Raw genomic sequence first — 21,448 nt, 5'->3', positions numbered from 1 at the left:
ATTTATACGCAGCAACCAAGGTTGGGGAATGACAGACAAGCAGCACTCAATGCACTGAGAACTGCTGGACTGAAAGGTCATTCACAATCTCACCCAAGGATCTACTTTCACCTCCACTTGATGAAAGAACCCAAGTGCAGGGTCTCAGGGGAAGGACAGTGGGATGAGGCCTTTCCTTTGCTAAGCACATGCCAAAGTGGGTAGAAAACCCACAAGCTACTAACATCTAATGACCAACTGTTCAGCCAGACCTATATAGAGCTCTGTAGCTCAAAAGCTTGTTTCTTTCACCAACAGAAGTTGGTCCAATAAAGATATTACATCACCCACCTTGTTCAGTGGTCTGTGATGGAAGCTAGTTTGGTTTTTCAAGCTAAGGAAGGGAAAGTGCCTTAAATATTTTGTGCATTTTGTAAATGTGTTCTAAAAGTTACCCTATAAAATGCAAGCCAAATGGAAGAGCCTTCTGGAACTTAACAGGGTTGAAGACAGTGTGATTCTTCAAACCTATGAAATTTAATAGAGAACTTTCTATAGGCTAGTTAAAAAAACCCTCGACAGGCTGTAGGTCATTAAATTTTATAGGTTTGCAGAATCACACTGACTCATCCCTGTTAGGTTCTAGAGGCCTTTTCCACCAGGGTAAGAAATAAAACAAGTTTTGAAAACGTGCACAATCTATTCAAACACACTTACCAGTGCCCCCAGCCCGAGGCTTTATCCCAGTCACATAGGGATGGAAGCTGTGACAGGCAGGCTGCTTTTTGAGGCAAGTCTACTTGACACTGGCCTAGAGGCTTTGGGGACATTATTTTCAAGTGTGGGTGCCTGAAGAACCCTCTCCTACAGAAGCCAGTGGGAATTGCTGGTGCTCAGCATCTCTGAAAATCAGGCCACTTTCACTCAGATGCCTGCCTTCAGACACCTGAATCTGAAAGCACTTGCTGAAGGGTGTGACTCTCACTGGGATTTCACAGTGCTAAGATATTATGGGAGGCCATAGAAGCACAGGAGATATGTAGACCAGACCTTGACTCTCCTGTCTCACACCAGTTACATGCATAATGTTAATCAAATAGCAGCTCTAAAAGGCACCAACATTGGAGCAATTAGGACAAGTTTAGGTTTTCCAGTTACTTCAGGTCCTCTGCACCTCCCCCCACTCCATTGCTTGCATGGTGGCTAATTCCTTAGCACTTCCTCTGCTAATCACAGCCAGGCCCACCTATTAAAGAACCAGGACAAAACTTGGGACAGATGGAAGGAAAGTCTAGAACTCTCAGAAGTCCAATTCTAGATCTAACTTCGCTCACTGGAAAAATGCCGTTTTGGTGACCTGCTGTGGGCAGCAGCATGTAGCAGGGGAAGACAAAGTGGGTGCAGATGGCATTAGGCAGGGGATTTAAACAGAGTAACAAATAAATAAAGTTGCCCAGTGTTGGCAAACCCTGATTCCTGCTCTGCCCAAGCAGGACATGTCCTAGCCTCACACAGGTGAGGGGGCTGCTAAAATCAGGCATTCTCCTAGCACTAGTAATGTGAGGGAAGCTGTATTGGGAGAGGAACTTGAGGAAGGCCAGGCTACCAGGCAATCAGAGAAGATGATGCAGAGAGAAGGGCAGGCATTCCGTAACCTGGGCTCATGAGGCTCACATAGAAGAGGGAAGAGCTGAAAAAACAAGGGCAAGAAACTGTAGGCAGCACTGTACTCCTGCCCAGGGTAGGTTTAGGCAGGACAGGTATTTTGGGGACAGCTCTTTTAAGCAGTATGTACAGAGTTGGCTTTTCTGAACTAAGACAGAGATGTTTCACTACCCCCTGGCCCTGCCAGGCACCCTGCTCCTCTTCGCCCTCAAGAATCCCTGCCATTTACATGTTTCTCGAACAGCCACCCAGCTGCTTCCCCTTCACCTGCAGCCATCACTAACAAAGAAAATGGCCTTCTCACCTCCCTGAAGACTGGGTGGACAAGCGTGGAGAGACACTGTGATCGGGGCTGCCGCTTGATGGGCTCAGCAGACTGGAAAGCAAAACACGGAGAGATGATGAATACATGCAGCAGACATACTCATGGAAGGGTGCACCCCAGCCCACAAAGGTGCTTCAATCTGCCACTTCCCCTGTGTCTGAAACACATCTCCTATCAGAGATCAACATTAGCTACTCTTCTATACAACTGGAGGAATGAAACTGGTTGGGTAGAAAGGCTAGTGCTGACTCCTACTGGGGTGACTCCTACTCCCATCCTCAGAGAATGAGCATTAACTGTCAGCATCCTGGGGGCATGGAAGACGCAGCCCTATAATGCTGCCCACACCATGCTCAGGTGCCAGGCTGGAGGCAATATTAGAAAGTTAAGGACAGAGAATGTCATACGAGTGCACTGGAAAGGCAGCTTTCCCTGCTCCTAGGCTCCACTCATTTCCTGGTCACCCTGTTTTTTGATGACAAGGTCAGCAGACTGACCTTTTGAGAGCCATGGAGAGCTATTCCTTTGTGCAGTTTAAGGGAACTAGGTCGAATAGTTGGTGGGAACGTCCAGATTGGACCCTGGTCTCCATCTTCTGTATCTCCATCACTAGAAACAGAAGGAGGAGTTAGACATACAGCCTGCATAATATATCACACACACAGGACATGAACCTTTCCATTTCTGAAGCCCTTATGCTCCCAGATAATGCATTACAGCCAGCCATAATTACCCTTTCACCCGAGGGCTCTGGGCATTTTGCGAGGGGGCAGAACAACAGCTGCCACTCTAGGTGCACTGGGGAAATTTAATTCAAGTCAGTCTAGAAAATCTGATTTGATCCAAACTGAAACACCTTCAGATTATCAGATTCTCTGGCCCATACAGCTCACTGCATAGAGCCAGGCTAACTACCATTTCAATTATTTTAATTCCCAGATCCCTGCATGAACCAAAGACATAAATCTGGCCTGACAGACCTATGGTAAAGATTCAAGAGTAACTAGCAATTCTAGATGCTCAGTTTGAGGCACTAATAGGGTTTGATTTTCATTAAGTTCTAACCACCCAATTCAGAAGAGTCAGGCCCCTTTAAAGGATCTGAAATTGGCCATCCCAAAAAATAAAAATCCACTTGTCACTGTTAAGCATCTTGACCTCCTTATACCAGTTTGGCTACAGGTAGCAGGACCACATCCAGCTACTGCAATATGGTCTCAGAGCTACATACTCTGAACATAAGAACGGCCATACTGGATCAGACCAAAGGTCCATCTAGCCCAGTATCCTGTCTTCCGACAGTTGGCAATGCCAGATGCCCCAGAGGGAATGGGCAGAAAAGGTAATCATCAAGTGATCCATGCCCTGTCACCCATTCCCAACTTCTGGCAAACAGAGGCTAGGGACACCAGCCCTGCCCATCCTGGCTAGTAGCCACTGGTGGACCTATCCTCCATGAAGGCTCCTCTGAAGCCAGGTAATGTATTTAGCTGAATGCCTGCTAGAGATAAGGTAGAAGACACTTCAAGGAATGCTCTATGGGCTAGGTGGCACAGTAGGTTAACCCACTAGCCTTACACATTTTGGGACCTGGATCCAAGTCCTATAGTACTTAGCTCATAAAACATTTCTTGTCTCCAGCCAATACTGTTGGCTCCTCACCTACATTGATCCAAAACTGAGCAAAGGCTCCACAGTAGCATATGAGGAGGGACCAAATGCAAAGAAAACAGCAATACTATTTACTCAGACATCTATACTTTGCTCCCCTAACCAGGGCTTGAACATCTATCAGACGTTCACTACCCAGAAGAAGATGGGGAACAGTCACACCAACCTGGCTCATGGACCCTCCCTCTCTCTTCCCAACTTAATTGGGACTCTGTACTCTGAAGTGGTAGTGAATAGGATTTGGGAGGATAGGCCACAGCAGGGTATGGAGACAAGCACCAAGGCAGGTGGCATACGCACATGTCAGAATCACCAGAGCTGGAGTCCTCTCCATGGCCCTCTGACTTCCAGCGCTTGAATCGGTCAATCAGCTCCATGAGGAATGAGGTTTTCTTGGTATAGCGTGTGATGAACTTGTGCTTTAGCAACTCTTTAGCAGTTGGCCTCTGTGGCAAATCAGGAAACAGAGAGTGTGCTAAACCTAGCAGTAGCCAAGATCTGCAAGAGCCATGACTAACACCCAAAAGCTTTGTCTTATTTCTGCCATGCCTGCTTTTTCATTTTGCAATCTGCTGCTAATTTCTCTCCAAGAGCGTAGCACTAACGCCTTTCTGCTGAGGATTTCTAGGCACCTTTGGACTCTGGAGTTCTATGTCCCAGACATTCCATTCTATCCGCAGCGAGAGGAAGAAAATGATACTTACAAATCTAGGGTCCTTGTTGAGACAGGCTTCTACAAATTCTTTGAAGGGCTTGCTGTGATGTCCCTCCAATGTTGGAGGGTTGTTTTTGGGGATCAGAAAAAGCACCCTCATAGGATGCAGGTCAGAATTCGGGGGCTCTCCCTTTGCAAGTTCAATGGCTGTGATTCCAAGGGACCAGATATCTGCCTGAGAGAGGAATGAGAAGAGTGACTTCAGAGGAGCGAGAAGTGTCATGCTATGCACTTGGCGGCTAGCAGAAGGTGCATGCAACATTCACTTCACTGAAGGGACCAGCATCACCTGAGGTCTATGGGGTATTTAGTCTCTACGGTCATTTAGTCACAGGCTTCCCCAGCAGATCCCAATCCCTCATATGATGAGCCCACTCTCTTGAGGCGCCAATCTTTATGTTCATCCTAATGTTAACATAAGCATGTAGTATTACCTAAGTAATGCAGCAATAAAGTGTAAGAGCCCTTCTTCTACCCCACCAACTCACCTTAAAGTCATAGGCAGACTGTTTGATCACCTCTGGTGCCATCCAGAAGGGAGTCCCAACAAACGTATTTCTCTTGATCTGGGTGTCCGTCAGCTGTCCAGCCACACCAAAGTCAGCCAGTTTCACATCCCCTTGTTCCGATAGCAGCACGTTGGCAGCTGTTCACACAAACAAGAGTAAGTCAAATGGTTCCTGAAACTCCTGTAATCAACAGGGAATCTAGTGGCTCAGGTTTTTGAGAGAACACTCCAGCTTTGATTTCCAGATTCAGTATCTCAAGCAACTCGAAGCAGGTTCATGCATTCAGGGGAAGAAGGGGAACATTTATCTGGCAGCTCCATGACTAGTTTTGAAGGAATTTCTGGAGGCTGAAGGAGGTCCTACAGCACAGAGCCTCACGAAGAGTCACTGGAGACCCATCTTGAGACATCCTGAAAGGGCCTGATTTTCAGTGGGTGGGTGCACAGCACTGGTTGGATATTAAGCCCATCTCAAGTTGGGCCCCCAAACGTCACCAGCTACTGTGGGCAGTCCTGGCCTTAGAACTTATATTACTTCCACTCACTCAGTTCATCTAGGGAGTGTCACTCAGGATTCTGGGACGTCTCTTTCCAAAAGAGACCCTGTATGTTCGTTTGGTATGCAAGTAGTATGAGAAAGCTCACATCTCTGCTGTCCCCCTCTGCAGCTGCTCTGTAGAAAGGACACACCAGGTGCCAGTAATAGCAACCTAGACATCTTGTGTACCAACATAGTTAGAAGGCGTACACACAGTGACACAATCACCTCAGTATCTTTGTCAAACTTCCCCTGTGCATGAAACACCTTCCCAGAACTGGCTCCCCAAGTCACTATTTTCCTCATTCATGTCCCTTCCCACAACTTGCAAGTAGGTCAGTTCTTTTAATATTCAATGCTCTCACCCTCTCTGCACAGTCAGATACTCTTATTGAGATCACCATATCCCTCCTGCCCCATGCCCCCACGACTGTTTGGGGAGGAATAGCTCAGTTTGGGGAGGGATAGCTCAGTGGGGGGAGCATTGGCCTGCTAAACCCAGGGTTGTGAGTTCAATCCTTGAGGGTGCCACTTAGGGATCTGGGGCAAAATCAGTACTTGGTCCTGTTAGTGAAGGCAGGGGGCTGGACTCGATGACCTTTCAGGGTCCCTTCCAGTTCTATGAGATAGGTATAGCTCCATATATTTAATCTCAAGCATGATGCAATGGAAGGAAGTAGTCCAGCTAAGCTTTTTGGGGCAGGGACCTTGTCTCTGTACTGCATGGTGTCTAGTACACTTGGATGCTGTAAGATGAGAAGCAGGAGAAAATAATGGCAGCAGCCCTTCTGTTTCTAGCATTGTTGTGCTCTTGTCATGCAGGCTTCAGAGCTCTCAGTGGGGCAGCTCCAGTCACACATTCTGAAAAACTTTCCAGCCACAACAGAGCCACAGACAAGTTGTGTCCATAATGATCAGCGCTCAGACTACTCAGGGTCTTACATACAGAAACAGAAGTTCCAACACTAACCAACAATAGTCAGCAGGCAGTTGAGCAATTCTGCTAACTCACCTCTCTCTGGCAACTCATCTCCCCTTGTTCCATGTCCTCACCCAAACCACAGGTGCCAGACTGGTGCTGCTGACACTCCACCCTACCCCAAGTCCTAGATATAGGCAGCAACTCATCCTCATCTGCAAGAATATGAGGTTTATGATCTCAGGAACAAACTACTGATAACAAATGTAGTGGATTACAAAGCAATTCTGGTTGCACCCTCAGTTTGCTTCTCTAGGTTTATCTAAGGGCTGGTGGGATCATCACTCATAAGCAAAGGGGCTATGTTCTCCAAGCCTGACCTTTGATGTCCCTGTGGATCTTCCTCTCAGAGTGCAGGTAATCTAAGCCCTTGAGGATTTCCCGCAGGATAGTGGCAATGTAGGTCTCTTCCAAGGGTCCTGGCTTTAACTAAACATGGAAGAAAAGTGGGGAGAGGAGTGAATGAGAGCGAATTTGGAAGGAAGAAAGGAAGGAACATAGGCATTAAATAGAAGCGAAGAGGTGAGAGAATGACAGAGGGAAAAATAAGTAGGAGGAGGAGGACCAGCGAGGGGAGATGATCTGAAATTTCCTTCACAACTTTTATGACAGACATTTACGCACCACTAGAGTGATTCCTAACAGGTTCCACATTTCCTGACCTCAGTTTGTAATACAAAATCTCCTCCATAGCAGTGTCAGACACCTGCTGGCAGACATGCCAATCAGGAAGTCTACTGCTGTGTTTTATACCCCACACACACACCCCAATCAAATACAAGAACCAAAACCAAGGTTTGCCACACTCGTCTGCTTTAGGCTGGGAATACATTACACACATAGAAATATACAGATCCAGACTGTCCAAGGCTCTGGGCACATGCATGCAAGCGGGCAGCATTTCAGCTGGTGCAACAGCAAGAAAGGCGCTTCTGACTATCTGGAGACAAGGTGAGATGATAAGACCCCATCCTAGCTGAGTATCAGAGGGGTAGCCGTGTTAGTCTGCATCTGTAAAAAGCAACAGAGAGTCCTGTGGCACCTTTAACACTAACAGATGCATTGGAGCATCCGACGAAGTGGGCATTCACCCACGAAAGCTTATGCTCCAATACATCTGTTAGTCTTAAAGGTGCCACAGGACTCTCTGTTCCATCCTAGCTGAGTTCTCAGCCTTTCCAGTGTAGTAACTGAGGCCCTGACCCTGCAATGAACTCTGTGCAAATGCCCCCCTGAAGTCAGTGGGGTCCAACAGCATTGTTCTCATTGCAGGCTCGGCATCAGTTATCGCACTGGAAAGGCTGAGAACTCAAAGAATTCTCTGTTAAGGTGAGTGTCACAGTGTGACTGTTCCTTTAAGAGGGAGCATGGTCCAGTGCACCTCTGTCTGAATAGCTGCTGCCCAATTGGTTTAAGAGAAGGCAACTGGGCTTTACAAAGAGGCAAACAGGATGTGCTCGGGGGAAGACAGAGTGAAGATGCAAAGACTTAGAAGGCTCCTGGAAGCTGCAATAGAGTCTTAATATTTCAGGGCTATCCACTGCCCTCTCTCAACCCAGGCAGGAAGGAGAGAAGCCTGAAAAGCTCTGTAAGACACAGTCAGAGAGCAGACTCCAGAGGACAACAAGATTCCACCTAGGTAGGGCTGAGAAGGAAGTTGTGTCCGTGAGAACTTTATTTTGATTGGCACAGTTTATGATAATAAACCAGGGTATTAATGGAACTCCTGTATGGAGTTTGTAAGGAGTTCAAGAAAGGAAATTAAGGCAGAGTATGGTTGAGCCACACTTGCCCAGACAGGGGTCAGGCATGCCTTTTTACATAGAACAACAAGCTTTGACACTGGAATTCATCACCCCACCCACTCTTCACAGACAGATAGGCCAGGAACACCCCAAAGATTAGATTCATTCTATTTAATCAATTGTGTATCACAGCTGGTATATAAACATCTGTTAAGTGTGACTGAGGACTGCCTGTGGAGTGTTTGAATCAGCCCATTTTAGTTAGGGCACACTAAAGGAGTTACCAACACATGCAAGAAAAATGAGTTATCCCAGTCCTTCCATTGTCCCACTTATACGTGCATTAAATCAATGGAGGTGCAGGAGTGTGACACAGCAAAGTTGAGACCCATGTGTGTTCTGCATCTCTATTCTTTAGCATCTGGTGTAGCATGAATATAGTGTCATTCAAACAGGACAAGACACCACTGATTGTAGGTGACAGGTTATCTCAGGAATAGAGTAGCAGGGTGTGTTGTACAATGGTGCTTAGATAGGCGGGTACAGACTTCCCAGAGAGTCACAGAGCAAATGATTTCTCCATCCTGGCATAAAACAGGCTTTGTAGCCAGCATGCCTGCTCTGCGTTGTCTACTCCTTGGGCAAATGGCTCTGAATAAGGCTTAGTGGGGCTAATAAACACCAATTTTATGGTTGTTTCACAAACTAAGGTTCCATCCTCTGTTTGTGGACCACATGTGTCCATGTGTTAATAGATTAGGACTGACCAAGCTACTTACCAAATCCAGTGCTGAGCCTCCACCCAAGTACTCCATGATTATCCACAGCTTGGTACTCTGCAAGTGAGGCAGGAAAACATGTTTGGGTGAGCACTGGGCAGTGTGTTAAGATTAAAACAAAAATCAAACCTCAATCAGGCCCTGCCCCACCAGCCATGAAACTCATGCACAGCTCTTCACTCAGTAGACCAAACAGGCACTCAACCTCCACTGCCAGACTAGGACCAAGCAAGGCGAGCTTCCATTCATCCCTCACTGACACAGTACTGCTTCACGGAAATTAGACCCTGGGAGGGATCCCACCACGCACTTCCCTTCCAATCTTTATTTTTTTCTACGTGAATTTAGTGCTCAGTCTGGCATCTTGGAGACAGAAATCTATTCACAGGCAGCGACTATGCAATCTTCCCCATGTGCCTCTATCGACATATCTCCAGCTGGTCCTAGAAACAACCCCTCTAAGGGAGGGAGGGTAGTTTTTCAGTTGTTGGCCTCAGTAATGAGACTGCTAACAGGGACGGTGGTTGAGCAGCATCCACAGTTTTTCACTAGACTATCAACTCATCTTAGATACGTCTCCAAACAGCCACTAGATAGCACTAATGGCAGCTGAGATAAAAAGCTCCTGACCCATTATTGCTCCCCCAACAGACCTAGTCTCCTACTCACCCCAACATTGTTTCCAAGTGTTACACTTGGTCTATTTCATTGTTCCCTCAATCTCCCCGTCCTCGTGCACCTTTGTTTCACTGACTTGTTGTATTCTGTGCAACCCCTAGTGTGGGAGCTCTCTGGGGTAGGGAGTGTTTTCTCCGTCATGTCTGTACAGTGTCTAGCACAACAGGGCCCTGATCCTTAACAGTTCTTAGATGCTACCATCATATACATCAATAGTAATAGCAATACCTCGCTGTTCATCCCTTGCAGTATTACAGACTGGTTTAAGTGAGAAGCTGAGTGAGTCTGGCAGCCTCAAACCATTTAAACACCCAATCCTACTGGCAGCGTTCAGTGCGATTGACAGCCTTTGTTCAGACAGACCAAGGTAATTGGTAGGTGTGCTGAGACCAGGGCTGGGCTGCCACTTCACACTGCCATGCAGGGGATTCATGCAGAGAAGAGTGGAGGCAGCCTGGGCTCCACTAGAAGTGGTGCTTTCTGAGACTGCCACGGTAGCCTCTACAAGGAACCCCGAGTTAGGGTCTCAAACCCTGAGAATAACCTGGTTCTGCGCAACTCAGTATTCCTGAAGGTGCCTGTTGCTGTGTTATGAGCAACTCCCAGAAGGAAGGGAGTGGGGTTGGAAAAAAGATGGAGCACAGACTATCACGGAGCTGTAAAATCAAAGTCTCAGGCCTTCTGCTTGCTAAACACTGATACACAATGCCAGGGGCAAACCAGAGAGGAAAGCCAGACAGCACTTTATGAGTGTAAAGGCAACCGTCCTGCCCAGCCCCTGAGCTCCCGGCCAGGGAGCCTAGTCCCCAGCCCCTCCCCCGCTGTCCCCCATCCCCCGCATCCACACGGCCCGCGCTCTGGCCCGCCGCTCCCGCTGGGCAGGGTGGGGAGCACAGCTGGCTCTGGCCGGGTGTTGCGGCTGCGAGCTCCTGCTGCTGGTAAGGGGGCGGGGAGCGGAGGGGTTGGTTAAGGAAGCGGGAGGTCTTGGGGGGCAGTCAGGGAGGAGAGGGCGGTTGGATGCAGTGGAGGTTCGGGGGGGGGCGGTCAGGGGATGGGGAACAGCGAGGGTTGGGAGTGGGAGTCCCAGGAGGCTTGTCAGGGGGAGGGGATGTGAACAGGGTTCGGGAGGGCAGTCAGGGGACAGGGAGCAGGGGGGGGTTGGATAAGGGGGTGGGATCCCGGGGGGCTGTCAGGTGGCGCGGGTGTGGATAGGGGTCGGGGCAGTCAGGGAGCACGGGGGTTGGATAGGGGGCGGGGGTCCCAGGAGGGGCGGTCAGGGGACAAGGAGCAGGAGGGGTTGGATGGGTGTTCTGAGGGGGGCAGTCAGGGGGCAGGAAGTGGGAGCGGGAAGATAGGGGGAGGGGGCCAGGCTGTTTGGGGAGGCACAGCCTTCCCTACCCAGCCCTCCATACAGTTGCGCAACCCCGATGTGGCCCTCGGGCCAAAAAGTTTGCCCACCCCTGGTCTAGGAGAAGGTGGGTGGGGGCTGTGTGGGAGCTACCTCCTTTATAGGAAATCTATTTGGGGGCCTCTCTCTTTGATGGAGCATTCTCGTTCTAGCAGAGACCCCACTTCTTTGGGTGAATTGTGTATATGGAGATCACTACAGTGTGTTCTGCAACAGCCAAGATCCACAATAGGGCTGGTAAACGCAATGGAAATTGCCATTACACCCTTGCTGCAGTTACGATGTTCTTTGCTGACAGTGCAGCCCACTGCTGGACACCCATCCTGCAGCTGTTAGTCACAAGCCCCAGCCTGCTTCCTGCAGTTCTAGGATACCATCCCCATCCATAGACTTATGAGCTAGAGTACTAGGGAGGCTCTCTCCCGTGGCAGCTTTGACTACCTTCAGATAGGACCCATAGTAGCGGGTTATGTAGGGGCTGTCACACTGACTGAGCACAGTGATCTCCTGTTGGATGTCCTCAATTTCATCCTCCGCCTCCTCCAGGTCAATTATCTTAATGGCAACCACTTCCTTGGTGCGGTTGTCGATTCCTTTGTACACCTCGCCAAACGAGCCTTTACCAATCCTCTCCAGCTTGGTGAACAGCTCTTCTGGGTCCACCCTGGAGTGCTAACCGGAAGACAGAGACAAGGTGAAAGGGTCAAACCATAAGCCACCCACAGGACACTCTATTCTAAAACAGGGTCATTGTCACCACACTGACTCCCACTACACTTCTTTGAGAGAGCTCATCTTCATTGTAAAGCATCCTCAAGGTCCATAATAGACCTCCAGATATATGACAGGAGATCTTCCCGCACACAGGCTTACCATGGTACCACTCCATGCCAAGGTGAAATGAAGAACGATCTTAGACCAGTGGTCCCCAAACTGTGGGGCACGCCCCCTAGAGGGCGTGGGGAACGTTCCGGGGGTATGTGGCGGGGCCCAGCCAGTCCCAGGGGCAGGGAGGGAGTGCCACCCAGACCCTCTCTGCCCCAGCCCCACCCGCAGCTGTGGCCCCAGCTCCCAGCCCACACCCAGCCTTGGCCCCCCGACCGCAGCCCAGCTGCGGCTCTACACCTGGCCGCAGCCCCAGCTACTGGCCCCCACTGTGGCCCAGCCGCGGTTCCACTCCCAGCCCCGCCCCCAGTCTCGGCTCTGCCCCCAGCCTGGGCCCCTGGCCAGGGCTCCGCTCCGAGCCTGGCCCCACACCGTGGCCCCAGCCTTGGCCCCCCTTACACCTGTCCACACCCAAGCCACAGCCCCGCTCCCAGTCCCCAGGTAAGCATGGACAAGGACGGGGGGGGGGGGCGCAACCCTAAAAGTTTGGGGACCGCTACCTTATCCCTCCAAGTGCATAGAAATGGGTCTCTGAAAAAACTGTCAGCTCTTTGGGCGAGGGATTGCGTATCGCAAAGGACCTCTGTACAGTGCCTAGGACAATGGGGCCCTGACCTGACTGGCTTCTAGGTAGTACTAGAATAGAAGTGTTTCATAACAGTGAGATTGTTTGCTGTATGCGTATAGAAATGTAGACCCTGGAATGTCAGATCCAGCCTTCTGTTCCTACAGCCTAGTAAGCATGTGGTAACTGAGTCGAATAGTATCCCAAGACCAGGGCAAATAGAAATCCAGTGGGATATCCCCCCACCCCAAGTCTGCAGTGGTTTTTGCAGGGAGATTAAGAAAGAGAGGAATGTTTTATCTCGCTTTTGCCCCTGTATTTTACTATCAGATTTCACCATAACACAAGGGCAGCTGCTCAGAAATACTGATTACACCACCCCAGTGGAGTGCACCATTCTTTAGCTGTTGGCAAGGTAAGCGCCACTCCGTTCTGAAGGACAGCAGCAAGGATCCCAGATACCTGAATACATCAAAAGAGACAAAATAGCTGATCTACTGCTGAGTGTTTCTTCTGGAACAGCCTTTCAAATGAATGGCATGTCCAGATGTGACAAATACATTCAGCCTCATTAGATAAGCACATTAACTGGGATGCTTCTAATGTGATGATCCACAGAGTAATATTGGCATTTAAATGGTCATAATTGGGCCTCAGAGTTAATACTTCATTACTATGAATGTGGGTGGGTGGGAAGTCTGCATCACTCTTTGATGCCATTTCATTCAGCCCAGCTGCAGACTCAGAAGTATTGCATTGCTTTGCAGTGGTAAAAGGCTCTTTGTGATCAGAAGGGCTTTCTTAAAGACAAGTCTAGGTTCTGGAAAATCCTGTGTGACTTGTGGGAAATAACCAAGCAATTACAATGTATGGGTTTCCACACCCATGGCTTCTCAGAACAAGCACATGATACATACTCACCTACAAACACGTCAATGAGGGACCACTCCCTAGCTAAACCTTGAATTCAACTGAAATTTTATCTGAGGTCAGGACAGCTGCATTTTCCCATTTCCTCACTGGGTTCTTGCAGCTGGTCCTCAATGAGTGCCTCAGTTGATGTTTAATAATTAAACCAACTGGGCATATTAAGAAGCCTTTGGACCAGGCACAGCAGGTAAACAACCCTTCCCAACAATATTACATCTGCACACAGGGCAATAGAGGCCTAGACAAGGGCAACCAGCACACTCAGCTAGCTGAACAGGATTTTAATATGCCAAAAATCCTCATGCATCCATGGCAACACCCAAACAGTGCTACACTTTCAATAAATATATGCTGGAAATGGAGAAAGAGAGGAAGTGAAACACTGAGCAGTAGAGATGAAAGGAACTAGAGATACAAGCAAGGACTGGAGCGTGGGGTGGAGGAAGGAAGATGATCTAAGCTAGAGAACATGGGTGATAGGATAGCATGGCCACAGTCTTGATGAATGGCCAGATGTGCTGTCTGCAACCACTGCACCTGCAGGATTCAGCTTACCCTTGCACCAGGAGGGATGGAGCAGACTATTAAGGATACTCGGTTCAGAAAGGGAAGGGAAGTACTATCCACATGACCCCCTGTGTAAACAGACACACCCAGGCCCTCCTGTCTGAAGAGTGATCAGCATTCACAGAGGGAGAGGGCAACATCCATATTGAACACTGCACCTTGAAAGAAAGAACACTAGATAGGGAAGGGGGGGTGGGGGGGGGGGGAACCTGCAACTAACATGCAGTTGGCTGCCCTCATATTGCTCACTCTGCTGGTGTTTTCTACCCCTTCCCCATCCTGTGTCTGTCTGGCTGTTAGCTCATCAGGGCAGGGACCATCTACTACATGTTGTTCAGTACCTAGAACAACGGAGTCCCATTTTTGGTTGGCCCTTATGCAAATGATTAATAGTCATTAATGAAGTGAAACTGGAGCAGCCATTGCAGAAGGTTGTTTGGGGACTGACAAGGGTATGTTGTGGGCTCAGCAATCTGATCCAGATCTCAGTCTCATTGCTAACAGCACAGGGGAGCGATATTTAGTTCTGGTTTTGTCTTGTGTTTCATGAGCACTGCAGAGACTGAAGTGGGCAGCAGGGGGCTAAGCTTCTGTAACAAACACAACACAGTTTAGAGTATTGCTGTATTGGCAAAAGGTGTTGGGGAGACTGCACAACTCCTGTAGGCAGGAATTGTGTCCCATCAAATTACACTAAAGTCAGCACCTAGAATGGGAAACTCCAAAGTTCCCAGCTGCTTAAATGCAGACCCGAGAACCACTCATACTTGTGGCAGACTACCCTTTGCCCAGGTCTGGGAGTGGCACATGCCTGCCTCAAGCCTTCTTTGTTTGAGGAGAGGACGACCAAATGAGACCACCAGGAGCTGATGAAAAGTTTCTCACATGTATTTCTGAACAAGTCAGTACAAGTCCCGCAGCTGCAGCAAAGCCATGACCTAGTGAGTTTCTCTGCCAATGAGTGAAAATGCAAAGGCCCAATCCAGCAGTTACTCTGGACACTGACCTCCCACTGGAAACCAGGAGAGTTTGGCGTGCAGACTGAATGCAGGAGCAGATCGCTCATGCCTTCACCCTACCTATCCAGAACAGAAACAGGAATAACATTTTGACCGATTCAGTCACAGAGATCCCCTTGGGACTGTCACCTGACATGTTGGAATTACCTCTGAGCCCGTTTTCCCTGCCAGCTTGGGACTCCAGAACCCTGCCTTGTTGAGCCAGACATGCTAGCCAGCCGCAACACAGACCCAGGTCTGGTCCACGCCCCCAAAGCTGCAGACTTTAACCAAAAACTGCTCAGCAGGTCACCTATCACCCAACATATCCCAATGGGATCCAAACCCCAAATAAATCCGTTTTACTCTGTATAAAGCTTATACAGGGTAAACTCATAAACTGTTCGCCCTCTATAATACTGATAGAGAGATATGCACAGCTGTTTGCTCCCCCAGGTATTAATCACTTACTCTGGGTTTACTAATGAACAAAAGTGATTTTATTAAGTATAAAAAAGTAGGATTTAAGTGGTTTCAAGTAATAACCGACAGAACAAAGTAAGTCACCAAGCAAAATAAAGCAAAAACACGCAAGTCTGAGCCTAATACATTAAGAAACTGAATACAGGTAAATCTCACCCTCAGAGATGTTCCAATAAGTTTCTTTCACAGACTAGACTCCTTCCTAGGCTGGGCCCAATCCTTTCCCTGGTACAGTCCTTGTTAGTTCCAGCAGGCATCTTAGGTGAAAAGCAGGGGCTCTCTCATGACTGGGACCATCCTTTGTTCTTTTCCACCCACTTTCATAGCTTTGGCACAAGGCGGGAATCTTTTGTCTCTCTGGATTCCCACCCCTCCTTCTAAATGGAAGAGCACCAGGTTTAAGATGGATTCCACCATTCTTCCTGGGCTGGCTCACAGGAACACAGGAAGGCTTGCAAGTAAACAGAGCCATTTACAACCAATTGTCCTAGTCAATGGGAGCCATCAAGATTCTTAACCATCATCAATGGCCCACACTTTGCATAATTACAATAGGCCCTCAGAGTTATATTTTATATTTCTAGTTTTAGATACAAGAGTGGTACATTTATACAAATAGGATGAACACACTCGGTAGATTATAACCTTTGTAATGATACCTTACAAGAGACCTTTTGCATAAAGTATATTCCAGTTACATCATATTTACCCTTGTAAGTATATTTCCATAAAACATTATGGAGTGCAACGTCACAAACATAACTTAAGTACTGATAGCTCAGACATATCAATTCTGAGATAAGCTAATACTACCCAGTAGGAAAGCTCTACTGATGTGCAGCTACTGCTACCTCACAACATATGACAGGAACAGTAAGACTCCATGCTCAGATTGCCTACAACAGAATTCTGTCCAGCCTATGGCACAGTAACATAAGTGAAACTCAGCGAGATTACACCAGGTTCATGAAATATCTCTTCAGATGTCCCCTGTGTAATACTGTTCCATGTCTGTACAGCGCCTAACACAACGGGATCCTGGTCCATGATCAGCAACAAGTAATAGTGAGAGAGAAAAACCCTATTTGAAATGCCACATTACAACTTGCTGAGCCTTTGCACAGATGGTCTAGTTGGCTTGCAGGCAAGCTTCATGCACATGCTCACACAGTGCTAAGGTGAAGTGGAGAAAAATCTCATCACCACCATTTTGAATGCCAATTGGTCTATATGCTGTTCTCAATGCTAAGAAATGAACTGTCCCATGCTTCACGCAGAGAGCAGCCACACACAGGTCAGTCTAACTTAACTATGGTGCATTCCAAGAGCCCACCTGGAATCCTTCACCACAAGGCAACACAATCGAAGTGAGCAAAGACAATTCAAATATAAACTCCTTGGCACCCATCAAGGCCTGCAGTTGCCAACCACATTGAAATCTGGGATGGAGGGAGACAATGCTCTATGCGATTCTGCTGGGGGAAAGGGGAGAGAAAGAACATTCCAACCTGACTGCTTGAGATAGGGGAGCACATTCCACTCAGATCTCAAGGGGGAGGAGGATAATTATATCATGGCAGCTCAGGGCAAAGAACAATTTATTGTGCCAGTTGGAGGGTGGGGGAGAAAGGCACTTTGTCGTGACAGCTGTGGAAGAACTTTCCATCGTGACTGAAGTAGGTACGTTTTAAACAAAGCAAATCACTGCAGACGTCAGGAATTAAGAAAAGTGGCATTTTAAGAGCCAACTTGGCAGCAATCCCAAGCATTTCACTGTGAGAAACCCAGGCTTGGCAGCTCTATTGGGTCTTGCTGCTGAGGACAGAAGTTGTAGATGTGACACCTTTAAGCTCTGGGAGTGGGCTAGAGAAGGGAACGACCCCACTTTGAACAGGCTCTAAGTACAGATGAGCATATTTGGCAGACACCGAAGCCAGCACTTTTCATATCCAACCAAGAGCCTCATACCAGACCAAGCCCTGCTTTGCTGCAGTTCACCTGGCCCTCTAAACAGAGCTGCCTACAGCATCACCTGCTGGAGTCATGCCGCAGGCTGATGTGAAGGGACCCAAAGGTTATATACAATGAGAGAAGTCAGGGTTCTCAATCTGGGGCAGACGCATATACAGGAGTTGAGGGGGCACAGCATCTCTGCCCTTTCCACGTTTCTATCCTGGGCCCTCTTCCCATTTAGCAAACAATGAGAATCACTGATTTAAGCCAGGAGTTAAGACTTCATCTATGCCACAACAATTTAGAAAGTAAACACTGCTGGTGCCACACCCTACAGCACAAGGACTAGTGGTTGCAGAACTCCAGTCTCCCCAGAGATTAACACCAGTGTATTGTACTTGTGTACAGTCCTTGGACTCAGGTACTCTCTAACCATGAAGGCAAATATTCAGAGTTTCCTCCTCCAGCTGTGACATAGAGAATCAAGTTTAAGGGAGGTTTCAGAGTAGCAGCCGTGTTAGTCTGTATCCGCAAAAAGAACAGGAGTACTTGTGGCACCTTAGAGACTAACAAATTTATTAGAGCATAGATGCATCCGAAGAAGTGGGTTGTAGCCCACGAAAGCTTATGCTCTAATAAGTTTAAGGGAGTGCAGCAATACCTTGCGTAACGTATCAACCTTTCAGTTCTCTAATGGAAATCAGTACTTTTGCAGCAGACCAGAGGTATTGTACGTGGAGATGTTTGAAAGCCACTTGTCAGTATCACTTTAGTGCAATTTTTCTGTAGCCTGCTGATTCACAGAGGGAGGGTCTCACTGATTTCTACAGTCCAGCTAAATAGGGCAATTCCTATGACAAAAATACTTTGCATTTTTATAATCTTCTATCCAAGTGCTTTCCAGACACTAGTTCTCATAACAACTATCAGATAGTGACCTATTACTGAGGCACAATCTCTTAAGACTTTTACAAGGTCACACAGGAAGCCTGCAGCAGAAGTGGGAGTAAACCCAATCTGAGCTTCAGCCACAAGTTATTACTTGCATTACAATAGGGCCTGGAGGCCCCACCAGAGACTGGGGCCCATTATGGTGAGTCCTGTACAAATTCAGTGAGTGTCCTCCCTTGAAGAGATTACAATCTAAATAGACAGGACAGACAATGGACAGGAGGGGACAGAGGCACAGAGATGGGAGTTGACTTGTTCAGCATCACATAGCAGGTCAGAGACAGACCTGGGAATAGAACCTGAGTCCCAACTCAGTGCCCTATTTGCTGGACCACCCTGCCTCTCTCAAGTCTATCCTTAGTCTTCAGTCAGCTCATGACATCAACAAGCCAATCTCTGAACATGGGTGGACATTCTTTACTTGACAGATTCTTCCTGGCCCTCTACAGACGTATGTACAGCATTGGTTCTCAGTCTGGGGCTAGTGAGCAGCTCTGGGGATTGCTTTCTTGATGGCTAGGTGGAAAGGGGGTCCCGAACACTCTTTAATTTGTTAAGCACTGGAACAAATTGCCTAGGGAGATTGTAGAATCTCTGTCACTGGTGGTTTTAAAGAACAGGTCAGACACACACCTACCAGTAATGGTTTAGTTATTCAATAGTCCTGTCTTGAGTTTATGGGACTGGACTTGATGACCTATTAACGTCCCTTCCAGTCCTACACTTCTACGATTCTGTTGTAACATGGGGTCATGGTATGGAAAAGGTTGAGAAACCCTGATGCAGACTATAATAATGAAAAGATTAGGCGCAATTTATACTGACAACTTTGCACCCAATATTCACTGATACAATCTTGCTGCAACTAAATCCAGCCAAACAACCCCACCAGTATCCCTTGCTATTCGTGATCCAAGTCAAAATTATTCTTCTTGCTTCTGATTAACTTCCTTCAGCCTTAATCCACTACCCCTTCATCTAGTGCAAGCTTCTTACATGTCCCTACACATTGATGCAGGAGCCTTCTCCTCCGTAGCGCCTGCATTTAACAGCCTCATCAATTCATCCACTGGATGCTTACATATACATATAAGACACATTTCACATAAGAACGGCCATACTGGGTCAGACAAATGGTCTAGCTAACCGATTATCCTGCCTTTAACAGTAGCCATTGCCAGGTACCTTCAAAGGGAATGAATAGAACAGGGCAATTTCAAGTGATCCATCCCCTGTTGTCCACTCCCAGCTACTGACAGTTAGAGGCTTAGGGACACTTAGAGCATGGGGTTGTGTCCCTGACCATCTTGGCTAAAAGCCATTGATGGATGTATCCTCCATGATTGTATCTAATTATTTTTTAACCAAATTATACTTTTGACCTTTAGAATATCCTCTGGCAATGAGTTCCGCAGGCTGGTGGTGTGTTGTGTGAAGAAGTATTTCCTTTTGTTGTTTTAAACTAGATGCCTATTAATTTTATTGGATAAATCCTGGTTCTTGTGTTATGTGAAGGGGTAAATAACACTTCCTTATTCACTTTCCACATCATTTATTATTTTATAGATCTCTCATATCCCCCCTTAGTCATCTCTTTTCTAAGCTGAATAGTCTCAGTCTTTTTAATCTCTCCTCATACAGAAGCTGTTCCATACCCTTTATCATTCTTGTTGCCTTCCTCTGTACCTTTTCCAATTCTAATATGTTTTTTGATTACTAGAACTGCATGCAGTATTTAAGGTGTGGGCATACCATGGATTGATAGAGCGGCATTATGATACTTTCTGTCTTATTATCAATCCTTTTTCTAATGATTCCTAATATTGTTAGCTTTTTTGACTGCCACTGTACATTGAGCGGATGTTTTCAGAGAGCTATCCATGACTCCAAGATCTCTTTAAGTGGTGACAGCTAATTTAGAACCCACCATTTTGTATGTATAATTTAGTGTCAAACAGGGCAGCCCCTCAACCATCTCCAAAGTTACAGGCTCCATCTACTTAGTACAGGATGCCCACTGTGGATGTTACTGATGTACATGCAGTCCATTATACTAGGAGGCAGTCATTCTATAACTCAGACTTTGTGTGTCTGTCCCATTTCTTATCCTGCTTCCCCTCAAATGCTGCGAGAAAAAAATACCCCCCACTTACCTAAGGAGGGCACAGTTATATTTAGGGAGGTACTGTATCTATGCCAGTCTCATGCTTCCTGCCTCCATGCTCTTGCAGTGTCAAAGTCTGATATCGTTGGGCAATATGACAGCAATCACTTGGATAAGAAGAGCACAGCTGAGAACACACTTAGGACATTTCGTCCTTGGTAAATAACGGTACAGTTCTTAAAAGATTTTTGCTTTGAGGATTTTTATAATGTTTCACAAACAAATTCTTATCACCTACCTGGTTAGCAAAATCCCTCAGGTGAGCCATGGCCCAAGGATGCTAAGACATCCACTTCTGTAAAACCGGGTGGCTGGGGTCCTGTAGCACAGGGATGCAGTAGTGCTATCTCAGCCACCAAACAGCTGTGATGGGCAAGAATACAGCTGCTATACTCAGAACTCCTGGAGTCTAGCTTACTCCCCAAAATGCTACCTCCTCCTTTATCCACTACTGCAGGGTGGTCTTCCCAACCCATTCCCAAAAGCATATCAGCACATCTCACATCAGCAAAACCACCATGGATGCTTCAAAGACACGAGAAACTTGGTTTCAACAGGCAGGAACAGTGTCAATGTCCTGAATGCCCCCTACCACCTCCACTTCCTATGCTGTTCTGCAAGAGCCCTGCACTGGCCCCCTCTCCCCAGTGCCCAGCCTTCCACCCTTCCCCTAACAGCCTGCCCAGCCTGGCCCCATCTCCCCAGTGCCCAGCTGGCCCCCTCCCCCTCACAGCCTGCCCCGACACCCCTCCTCTCTCCAGGGCCCAGCCTGCCTCCTTCCCCTCACAGACTGCCCCAACACCCCTCCCGCCTGCCCCCTTCCCCTCACAGCCTGCCCCGACACCCCTCCCCTCCCCAGCCTGCTCCCTTCCCCTCACACCCAGCCCCGACACCCCTCCCTCCTGCCCCCTTCCCCTCACACCCTGCCCCGACACCCCTCCTCTCCCCAGGGCCCACCCTGC

General features: G+C 47.9%; 1 protein-coding gene across 1 annotated transcript; it reads right to left on the bottom strand.

Moving 5' to 3' along the window:
* Positions 1-1,852: 1,852 nt before the first annotated feature.
* On the bottom strand, positions 1,853-21,115 carry STK25 (serine/threonine kinase 25). Its single transcript, XM_029913740.1, has 10 exons — positions 20,990-21,115; positions 20,725-20,849; positions 11,432-11,662; positions 8,905-8,961; positions 6,701-6,809; positions 4,844-5,001; positions 4,345-4,530; positions 3,941-4,086; positions 2,467-2,578; positions 1,853-2,020 (listed from the first exon to the last, which is right to left on the bottom strand). Exons 2-10 carry the CDS (start codon positions 20,752-20,754, stop codon positions 1,853-1,855), a joined length of 1,197 nt encoding a protein of 398 aa, XP_029769600.1. The 5' UTR covers positions 20,755-20,849; positions 20,990-21,115.
* Between the last annotated feature and the right edge of the window lie 333 nt (positions 21,116-21,448).

This window comes from Terrapene carolina, unplaced genomic scaffold (genome assembly GCF_002925995.2).
Source record: "Terrapene carolina triunguis isolate 2854851 unplaced genomic scaffold, T_m_triunguis-2.0 Scaffold837, whole genome shotgun sequence".
Classification (NCBI taxonomy): Eukaryota; Metazoa; Chordata; order Testudines; family Emydidae; genus Terrapene; species Terrapene triunguis.
This window is presented reverse-complemented; position numbering and strand designations above follow the sequence as displayed.